General features: G+C 41.7%; 1 protein-coding gene across 2 annotated transcripts; it reads left to right on the forward strand.

Moving 5' to 3' along the window:
* The first annotated feature begins 2,630 nt into the window (after window positions 1-2,630).
* C29H7orf25 (chromosome 29 C7orf25 homolog) lies at window positions 2,631-5,446 on the forward strand. 2 transcript variants are annotated; one of them, XM_069461943.1, is made up of 2 exons: window positions 2,631-2,787; window positions 3,808-5,446. In XM_069461943.1, exon 2 carries the CDS (start codon window positions 3,829-3,831, stop codon window positions 5,092-5,094), a length of 1,266 nt encoding a protein of 421 aa, XP_069318044.1. In that variant the 5' UTR covers window positions 2,631-2,787; window positions 3,808-3,828; the 3' UTR covers window positions 5,095-5,446. The 2 variants fall into 2 exon arrangements, with proteins under 2 accessions (XP_069318044.1, XP_069318045.1); XM_069461944.1 differs by having other exon boundaries at window positions 3,813-5,446.
* The last annotated feature ends 5,833 nt before the right edge of the window (window positions 5,447-11,279 follow it).

The raw sequence follows: 11,279 nt of genomic DNA on the forward strand, positions 1-11,279 counted from the left end.
TCCCACTGCCTCACATGTTTCCTTTAATTTAGAGCTCTTTTCTCTACCTGCTCTCTAGGAGTTTATAGAATGAGCAATACTTGACTGCCAAGTAAGTGATAACTTTGTAAGCATGAGCATATTTTAAGTTTGGTAACTTAACACTTTATCAAAGGCCATGTCCCTGAGTTACACTCCCTGAAACCCATCACTTTTAACCTTTTTAGGTATTTCATCAAGTACTTGTCTCCATATTTCAAAATAATAATATTATGTTTTTTTCTGGATTTTTTTTCTTATTTCTTATATATGAAGTGAAGAGGGAGGTTCAGTGTCCCTTTTTTTTGAGACTGAGTCTCATTCCGTTGCCCTGGGTAGAGTGCAGTGGCATCATCTTAGCTTGCTGCAGCCTCAAACTCCTGAGCTCAAGCGATCCTCCCACCTCGGCCTCTCAGAGTGCTAGGATTACAGCCGTGAGCCACTGCACCAGGCCTGGACTCTTGAAGTTTAGCCACTATATAAATTTTCTGTTGTGCAAGAGGAGAATGTAGAACTCTGGTATCACTCTGACCCCCTCTTCTCTGCCTCAATTTAATTGTATTTAGTTTAAGATTTTTCTTAATGACTACGTAAGTATACCATGATTATACATTTCCCAAATAACTTTACTCGGGGTGATATTGCCTCACTTTTTTACTTTGTTTTCTGTGTAGCTGTCAATAATGCTTGCCAGATTCCGCCAACAGAATTATAATACCCTCTGCATACTGTTTTCCTCATGGTCAGATATCAGGTAATCTGTTCTCTCCCTCATAGCTTTTAGAAGTTTCTCTTTCTTAGAGCCCTCTGTCTTCCTTCTCCAGGCTAGTTGCTTGTTTGGAACTGTATTAGCTGTCCCTCTACAGCTCTTAAGATTGTTTCTTTTGTCTGCAGTGTTCTGAAATTTCACAATGATGTGCCTTTGTGTGGGTTTCTTAACATTCATTGTGCTGAGCACTAAGTAGGCCCTTTCACTGTAAAAAAACAAACAAAAAAACCCCGAAAACCACAAAACACCTTTCCATTTGGTTAATTCAATAGTATTTTTTAAAATTTTTCCTATTTTTGTTTCTAAAACTCCTGTTAATTGTATATTGGGCCCTTTGGTTTTGCTGTTTTTCATCTTTTTTAAAAATTTTCTAGTAGAGTTTTCTAACTCTTCCATTGATTTCTGTGAAATTTGGAATATCATTTTTACTTTTGAAGAACTGTACACTATGTTCTGACATCTCCCCTTTAAAAAAAGAAGTCCTCTTGTTTTATGGCTGAAATATCTTTTATATGAGCATGCTAGTTACAGAATACATTTAAAAATTATTTCATTCTGATTTATGTTTCCTGCAAATTCCAGACAAATGTTTGGACATGCTGTGTTTGTGAGTGAGGCCCACATTTACTTTGGGGGATGCTGTCAGTATCTTCAAGCCATTTCTTTAGGGACTTTCATTTGCTCAATTTTTCCGGAGAAAAATGTGGTAGAGTGGCAGAGGGGTGCCAGCATCCTGGGAGGGACAGAGAAGGGGCCCCTGGCATCTCATTTAGTGGGAACACTTTCCATAACAGCACCTCTAATTTCTTATTCTTTGTTGGGCCTTGTGTCTGGAACCCTTCTGATTCCGCGTCTTCAGTATCTTAAACTCTAGTCTTCTACCTGGCAAACCACAAGGAATGGTCCAGCTGCAATGGATAGAAGACAGGACCTGGATGTTCTTTATACAGACTTAAGCAATCTCCACTTTCAATCCTGCCTCCCCCCCCTTCTACCTTCAAGGCATATGAAGTTTCAAAGCATTTCTGGGGTTCTGCTTTGTGAATCACTTGCTTATTATCACCTTCAGCAGGCAGTTTTCGCAGCTGTGCTGACTGAGTCTACTTTTTCGGTTGTTAAGAGGATTGAAAAAACTAATGTGTAAAACACTTAGAACAGTATCTGTCTCATGGTAAGCACTTAAGTTATTGTTCTTGTCCTCCAAAAATGTGTTAGTGTATCTCATTTCCAGTCATCTCTCGTTTTCTTTTTGTGGGTTCATTTCCTTTTTCTTTACTGTCATTTAAGTAAGGTTTGGAGGAGTAGGATACACAGGATTAATTTTAACTGGAATCCTCTTTAATATTTAAAAGTAGCTTTACTTTCTCAAAGCCCTGATATTTCTGGGTGACACTCTACTAGGCTAATATGAATATCCCAGCCCCTCAGAAGTCACCCCATCATTTGTTCTCTTCAGAAGGGCAGCACATCTCTGTAATGGCGCACTTACTATGGAGCACCCAGGCTGGTGCAGTGGAGAGTGCTTTGGTGTGGAGTTGGAAATCTGGGCTCCAGCACTTACTGGCTGTGACCTTTGACAAGCTTCTGCAGCTTGTGTCTTCTGTTGGGACCCCAGTGACATCGAGCGCTGGCGCGCCGGTAGGAGTAGGCCCGGTCCCGAGAGCCCCGCCCCCTGCTCCTCTCCTGGGCCAGGTGGGCGCGCGCTTCCAGGCTCACCCTGTAGAGAGGCGGGAGAAGCCGAGTGCCCTCAACAAATATGGCCTCCGCGTTAGCGTCAACCCCGCTCGGGAGGCCGCGCTGCCGCCTGGGAATCGCGATTCGGCGTCACCCGGCCCGGAACCATGTGACGCAGTAGGCGCTCGGGGCGGCGTGGCTCGCACTGGCAGAGCGGCCTCGGCGCCTGAGTTGGGTGGGTGCTACCCTGGCGAGGTCTCCCGGCGGGTCTCGGCCTCTGTGTGCACGCGCCCGCTTGTTCACGCTCGCGGTCCTGGGCACTGCCGGTGAGGAACCGGGGAGCGAGGCGGGGAGGCAGGGAGCGGGGCGCCCCTTCTGAGGCCAGAGGGGGCTGGGCCAGGCCGGCCTGGCGGGGAGGGTCGGCTGCGCGCTCTCTGCGCCCCGCCTCTGAGCCTTGGCGCTAGCAGTGGGGGTCTTTGACCCCGGGCCCTGCCTGGCAGGGCCCAGCTGTACAGGTGAGGGTCCGGGCCCTAGGGGCCTGATGCCCACCAGGAAGGCCCCGCCGACCTCTGGCCCCCCCCATCTCGCCACCGGCGACCTGCGCTCTAGGGCTCCGCGCCGCCTGCCCCGCCGCCGCGGGGTGCACCCTTAGAGTTTAATCTTCAGATTTTTCCGTTGTAGTGGGAGGCTAGTTGATGGTCTCCTTTGGTCTTTTAAAATATGCTGGGTTGACGTCAAATTCAGAAATGAGGCAGTCTTGATTACTTGGCCTAAGTATCCTGTGCCCCGGGGGAAATCGTGAGGCAGCCGGTTAAAGGAGACCAGCTCTGGGGGAGGCGAAGAAGGTTAGAGAAGCTAAGTATGGCCACTTTAGGAGAGATTCTGTTGCTTTCGACAATTTGCTAACCAGCCAGTCTGTGTGGATATTTTTGTTTTAAGCATTTTATCTTGACTTTCCAAGCCTATTAAAATTTTTCTACAATCAATCAGTGAGGCTGCTGATAAACATAGGGAATTCTTTATACAGCAGATTGCCACATTCCTGCATTTTATCCTCACGTAGGACAGGCCATGTACCCCATGGCCGTCAAGCTGAAGAAATGAAAGTCTAAAAGTGTGTCAGAATCCAGTATACCTGAGGAAGAGTTCAAAAGTATAGCAGCCATCCTTTCCTTAGCTATCAGGGGAGGGAGTCACTCCAAATCAGACATACGGAAGCACAGGTTCATAGACTCAGCCTATGTGAGTTTTGTTGCTAGATTCAAGTTTTTAATCTTCAGTGAAGAATTGATTGTAATAATTTTGGAAGAGTGTCCAAATTTGCCTTGTTTCTTCTCTGTTCATAGGAAAGGAATAATGCTGTCAGCATGTCTGCACACTCCATGCTCTGTGAACGAATCGCCATAGCCAAGGAACTGATCAAGAGAGCAGAATCACTTTCTAGATCAAGAAAAGGTGGCATTGAAGGTGGTGCAAAGCTGTGCAGCAAGTTGAAGGCAGAATTAAAATTCTTACAGAAAGTAGAAGCTGGGAAAGTAGCTATTAAAGAATCTCATTTACAGAGCACTAATCTAACACACCTGAGAGCCATTGTGGAATCAGCAGAAAACCTGGAAGAAGTTGTTAGTGTTCTTCATGTCTTTGCTTACACAGATACCTTGGGAGAAAAGCAGACTCTTGTGGTGGATGTGGTTGCAAATGGTGGTCATACTTGGGTGAAAGCCATTGGCCGAAAGGCTGAAGCTCTGCATAATATCTGGCTGGGCAGGGGCCAGTATGGTGACAAAAGCATCATTGAGCAGGCTGAAGACTTCCTCCAGGCCAGTCACCAGCAGCCAGTACAGTATAGTAACCCTCACATCATCTTTGCATTTTACAACAGTGTCTCCAGCCCCATGGCAGAGAAGCTGAAAGAAATGGGCATATCTGTCAGAGGAGACATAGTAGCAGTCAACTCTCTGTTAGATCACCCTGAGGAGCTCCAATTAAGTGAGAGTGAATCAGATGAAGAGGGCCCTGAACTTTTGCAGGTGACCAGAGTAGACCGAGAAAATATACTTGCAAGTGTTGCGTTTCCAACAGAGATTAAGGTTGATGTGTGCCGAAGAGTAAATCTGGACATTACTACTTTAATCACATATGTATCTGCCCTCAGCTATGGAGGCTGCTACTTCATTTTCAAAGAAAAAGTGCTCACAGAACAAGCAGAGCAAGAGAGGAAAGAGCAGGTTCTACCTCAGCTGGAGGCATTTATGAAGGACAAAGAGTTGTTTGCTTGTGAATCTGCTGTCAAAGATTTTCAGTCCATTCTAGATACCTTAGGAGGACCTGGGGAGAGAGAGAGGGCCACTACGCTAATTAAGCGAATTAATGTGGTTCCAGACCAGCCTTCTGAGCGTGCCTTGAGACTAGTGGCCAGTTCGAAAATTAATAGCCGCTCATTAACAATTTTTGGGACAGGAGACACCCTAAAAGCCATCACAATGACTGCCAATAGTGGTTTTGTCAGAGCTGCAAACAACCAGGGTGTTAAATTTAGTGTGTTTATCCATCAGCCCAGAGCACTTACTGAGAGTAAAGAGGCCCTAGCCACCCCCTTACCAAAAGAACACACAGCTGGCAGTGAACACTAATGATATCCTTTAAATATTTTCATGGAAATAAGTTATTTATACCAAAGGCTGGATCCTCCCATCTAAACTGGTGAAAAAGAAGGTCTATAGTAAAAACAGTACTTAGAACTCTTAAGCCAGTAGTTTATTTTGTGTCTCATCTATATTTAAAGTGTGTAACTGCCAAAAGTAGAAAAAGCACAAGAGATAACCTTATTTATCAAACTGTGTGTTAGAGCAATTAAAAACAGAAATACATCTATGTAAGGCTTTTAGCTATGTTGTAATACTTTTGTTTGATTCTGTAGGGCTACAGCACCCCTACTGGAATATGGCTACACTGCATCTTGCATTAAATATCTGGAGAAAACTCTGAAGCCTGTTTTTCCTTGTGTTGCTTTATGTGGTTTAGGATGGGAGGTAATAGTTTATACCTAATTTTAGATTCTCAAGTTAACAGCCATTTAGGAAAAGAAACTTACTTGATTGAAACATATCAGGTGCAGTCTGGTAGGTATGTTTACAAAGAGTACCTAATACTGAAGCAATGAAAATAAAGTGAATTCTGATCATATGAGTGCCATGAATCTATTCACGTACCCTTGTGAAAAGCCAACAAACTTGCTACTATAAGATAAACCTAGGACACTTAGGCTGGTCCAAGTGCAGTGGTGTTTACAACTAATTGATCACAACCAGTTACAGATTCTTTTGTTCCTTCTCCACTCCCACTGCTTCACTTGACTAGCCTAAAAAAATAAATAAAATTTTAAAAAAGATAAACCTAGAACACGTAAAGTAAAATACTAATTTGAATGAATTGAAAACAAATTATAGAAAACATTTAAGAAGAATTTTTATTTTTCTTTTAAGTACAAACAGTCCCCATAGTGCAGGTATTTGACTAATGTCTTTCCTGTTGCATTTGCAAGTGGCAAGTGACAACTGCATTACCTCTAACCTGGTGACAGGAGATTCCATTGCCAGTTACATGACACAAGTTAGAAATACATTTCTATGGCCACATTGTGGAAGATGCTTTATCGGTTTTCAATAAAGCAAAACAAATTAGCTAAGTAGATGTATATTCACATTTTAAAAATTGGAAGTTCATGTGTTTGAGCTTAAGTATTAGCTTATGCCAAGTGTAGGAGCCAGTATTAGAATTGATTTTGTGTAGTCACAGCCTGATCTACTGTGCCAACTTTCCTATTTTGTGAGAAGAGAATCTCAGTTTCCAGTCCCAATGTTTTGTGACTAGGTAGAATTTGCTTACTGGGGTCCACGAACACCGAAATGAATGCAAAATTCAGTGTTTGGGGGAGCTTCTCTCGGGAGAGGTTCTATTACCAAGTCCACACGTTTCCTAGGGGAAAGGCTGTGATTGGGCTTCCAGTTTAGTTTAGGGAGGTATATTGTCTGGGGTTAGAATTAGGCGTTTTGAGTACTTATTAAGGTGCTATAGTAGTTGGTACTAGTAAATACTAAGCATTATAAATATAGTTTGGTATGAAAAGATAAATAATCGCTCTCTGCTCTAAGGAATTCTTAGTCTGAAGTGGAGGTAAACAACTCAAGGCAATTAATGTACTAAAATCTCTTACGTTATGTTTAAAGTGCTATGTGGACAGTAAGGGGGTACTTCTTGCTATCGGGCCATGAAGACAGAGCCTGGTGACATCTGAGGGTTTGGGGGGTGAGATTTTCCAAGGTGTGTACTTGAGAAAGGCTACTCAAAAGTACAGGGAGTAGGGATTGGAAAAATACAGACGTGTGAATGTGGAGGCCTGTTCAGGGAACAGGTTCAAGTGGACAGTTTATAAAACAAGATGGAGCTAGAAAAGCAGTCAAAGTTCTCTAAAGAGTTTGACATTAGAAAGCCATTGGTGGTTTTAAAGAAAAGGGTGGCTCATGATCAGGTCTCTTAGGAAAACAACAAAAACCTGTAGTGTGGAGAAAGTTGAAGGAAAAGATGGACTATAATGGCCTTGGCTAGAGCAGGAATGGGGGACTGTAGAGTCATGGCTCTATGCCAGATTTGTCTGAGGCAGAATTGATATTAATGTGCTCATTTAATAAACATTCATTGAGTACCTGCCATGTGCCAGCCATAGTAGGAAGAGCTGGATATATAAAAGATGTACTTTCAAGGAGTAGCAGGAAGAAGGTAGATTTCTGTTCCTGCTCACTGTGAATCAATCAATACCTAAGAAATTGGAGTCTTTGCCAACTAGAAAGTGGACATGCCACAGCACTCTGAGGAAACTGCTTTCTGAAGTGGCTGCAGCCCCACTAAAGACCAGTATTTTTTTCTAGGCATTCAGTGATTATGATTTTTAACAATACAACAAATAATACAAGCAATAGGTAGTGGGGCACTGGATTTTGGAATGTAAGAAATAGTGCCTTTTTTAGAAAACACACACACACACACACACACACACACGCACACACATACACGACCTACACCCTACCCCAAAGGCCTATTCCAGCTGACCAAAACATTCAACTCATAAAGGTAAAAAATGAAGGAATAAAAAAACGAGGAAAATGATAACAAGAATGGCTGGTTAATTACTAGTTAAAAACTGTCAAGTCAAAGGAAACATATAAAACAAAACAAATATCTAAAAATCACGAAGAGTGAAGATATGTAAAAAAACTCTCATTATGCCTGGGAATTGGAAGTGGTTAGAGAAAGTAAAAGCATGTTAAAAGTCCTCATCTTATTTAGAAGGGTATCGACAGACACTTTGCAAGGTTGCCATTGAAAAATAAAGATATCTAATTTTGTGTATCAAACAAAATGTAACTGATAGTATAAATTAAACCAAGCAGAATAAATTCCAAATGAGGGGTGAGAATGGAGAATAAACGTAGTCCACATAGATAAAAACAAGTCAAAAGAATTCTCAAGGAAGCACAAAAACCAGAAAGCCTAAAATAAGAGCGAGCTGCAAGCCCAAGAAGGATATAAAACAGCTTTGGAGAAGAGTATTTTTAGGGAAATATACGATGTATACTATTTTGATAAATTTGGAAATCTCTTTAAAACATGATTTTCTTAGGAAACATGAGTTAGAATTGAAATGGAAAACCTAAATAAGGAATAATCATTGAAAAAATTGTTAAAGTAGTTACATAATTTCCTACAAAAAATGTAGGTCCAGTTAACTTTATTAGCTTTTTCTTTTAGATATCAAATAATTCCCTTGCTCTAGAAAGGATTATGGAGCGTAACACCGTAAGTGAGGTTGAAATATTTAACATGGTGAGATGTGGTGTTCTGTTTACTCCCCCTCCCCTGCCCCAAGATGAAGACTTTGCCTGCTTCTGTTTGAAAACCAGGGCTTGGGTGAAGGCCCGTGGGGTGTTTCTTAATTTGTGTAATAGCAGGCTGCTTGTCTCAGATCATTGCTGTATTGGAAATGTTTTCAAATTCATTTTACAGAATATGAACACAACTCTGATCTAAAACCTGACAAGATAGCATAAAAAAGAAGCTGCAGCAAAATTTCAGTTTAAAAAGATACATGCAAACATCCCAGTTTAAATTGGTATCACGGATAAAGTGGATTCCAGCCAAAGGACACCTCACCCTTTGGGAATCTTGTTCCCCCCAAGAGGAGAAAGGGCAGGGACAAGTCCTCAACTTTAATAGTAGGGACTTGGGGGTTAACCTCCATGCTGGGGTAGACTCAGAGGCAGGAAGCTTACCTGAGGGAAAGAGGTAACCCTGAGACCCCTGCATGAAGCCAGAACCTTTGAAAGTCTGCAGCCCCCGTGAAAGAGAATCTTATAAACTTTGCCCAGGGACACAGCGAGGAAGTTTAACTCTAGTGGGTCTGCGTGGGAAGAAGAGAAGTCTGAGAGAAATGAAATTTCAGTCTGTGCTCTACATAGAGTCCAGATCTTTATAGCATCATGGGAGAGACCCAGAGATGTGAAATTAGTGTAAAAATTGGCCCAAGGCAAGTGCTATCCCTCCACACCTGACAGAACCATACATGACTTCATTCTGGATGTGTGGATGCTTCAGTCTCCCCAGCCTCACAGATGCCAGTAGAAAACTAAGCTTTGGTTGGATGAGTTTACAGTGAGAAATTGTAAAAACACAGGAGGAAAACTTCCACCACAGCGAGTTAGCATCACAGAAGGAGGAGCATCAGTTCTTTAAGAACTTAAGATAGGCCGGGCATGGTGGCTCACTTCTGTAATCCTAGCACTCTGGGAGGCCGAGGTGGGTGGATCGTTTGAGCTCAGGAGTTCGAGACCAGCCTGAGCAAGAGTGAGACCCCCGTCTCTACTAAAAATAGAAAGACGTTTTATGGGCAACTAAAAAAAAATATATATATATATATATATATATATAAAAAAATAGCCAGGCATGGTGGCGAATGCTTGTAGTCCCAGCTACTTGGGAGGCTGAGGCAGGAGGATCGCTTGAGCCCAGGAGTTTGAGGTTTCTGTGAGCTAGGCTGACGCCACGCCACTCTAGCCCGGGCAACAGAGTGAGACTCTGTCTCAAAAAAAAAAAAAAAAAAAAACCAAACAAGAAAACAAAACTTAAGATAATAACAAAATATATAAAATCTATAGAGAGAATATATAATATTATGGAATGTATAAATATATATAATAGCAAAATATAAAGTAAGTTTGGGGTCTTTGAAGTTTTCCCCAAAAACAAAAAAAAAGTAATTTAAAGTGGCAGATAGAGGCTAAAATACCACCTGCAGCAAGACATCGCACACAGCTGAGTTGGAGGATGTGGTTTATCACCCGCAGCAAGTATGCCTCCTAATACTGAACCCCAGAGGTAGGCAGACATTAGCCACCCAGTCACGGGTAATTCTGGGGCATGTGACTGGGAAAGCTTGTCCCAAAAGAACTGCAGAGAACATCTTACCCTTTGGGAAGATGTCCCCAAGAGGGAAGAGGGCAGAGATGAGCCAGGCATCCCAGGCATTCCCTCAAATTTGCAATCAAATTTCTCTATGTTCCCAGAAGGAGATAAGGGCCCGGAGTATACTGGGAGATACAATCCCCAGCCCTCCACCATCCTGCAAATGAGAATAGAAAAAAGGCATTTCTCTCTTGACATCAATAAAAAATGATTAAAGGAGCTAAAAGAAGGTATAGAAACTGTAAGGAAAGAATACGAGTAGATAAAACATCTGGAAATACAACTCTCACTAAAATTAAAATTTCAAAAATAAACTTTAAAATAGTAGATTAGATGAAACTAAAGAAAAGAATCTGAAATAAAATATAGACCTAAATAAATTTTCCAGAATTCTGCAAAGAAATAAAACAATGGAAATGTCAACCTAAAATAATCAAAAGGGTCAGAATCTAATTTAAAGAGTTTATTTTAAAAAAAGAGATAAAAAAAGAGATATAAAAAAGAAAGTGTTTATTCAAGCACAAACTGTGAGGATGGACCAACCAAAAACACCAACTCCAAAGGAATGGAGTCAAAATTCTGAAGTAGGGAAGTTGAGATTTCATCTATATAGGCAAAGTCAGAAGAATTTTCGGGAGGATTACAACATTAATCATACAAGGTTGGTGCATACTTAGGCAATTTCACTGGTTATAAGCAGTGTTTCTTTGGGGTAGGGTCAATTTAATATCTTTTTACAGAGGGTGTAACAATCATGTGTTTTTTGTCATCTGGTCTAACCCAAGCAGGACAACAAAGGGGAAGTTAGTCTATAACAAGGGTCATTAACTAAGAAGGCAGGAGGTTTTTGTCCCTGACATCATTTAATTCTCTCTAGTCATTGTACGAAACAAGAAAAGTAAGAATGTGAGTTAATCTATAATCGGAGAAACAGAAGTAGTATCCATATATGACTCAGATCACAGTCACATCTCTCTCAAGGCTGCAAGTGTTATTTTTGGGTTCCAATAGCTTTTACATTTTCTTTATTTTCACAGAAAATATAAAAGAGAAGCTGAGACATAGAGAAAAAATAAGAGGGTTCCAGAAAGGTTTTGGCAGACAATATGGACTGACAGCCCAGAGCCCTGTTCCTTGACCTCCCTTTCTTTGCCTACTTGTGCCATGGAGGCTGAAAACACTAAATCCTCACTCTCCTAGGCTTGTATATACCAAAGGTGGCCAGAGGCCGTGCCTCTGAGCCACGAGTGGAAATGTATTAGTGCTGCCTCTTTCTCCTCCGCAGGCCTGATTTGAATGT

This window comes from Eulemur rufifrons, chromosome 29 (assembly GCF_041146395.1).
Source record: "Eulemur rufifrons isolate Redbay chromosome 29, OSU_ERuf_1, whole genome shotgun sequence".
NCBI lineage: Eukaryota > Metazoa > Chordata > Mammalia > Primates > Lemuridae > Eulemur > Eulemur rufifrons.

What these genes read in the sequence shown, in the direction of transcription:
- C29H7orf25 (XM_069461943.1), top strand. Translation starts at nt 3,829, where the DNA reads ATGTCTGCACACTCCATGCTCTGTGAACGAATCGCCATAGCCAAGGAA.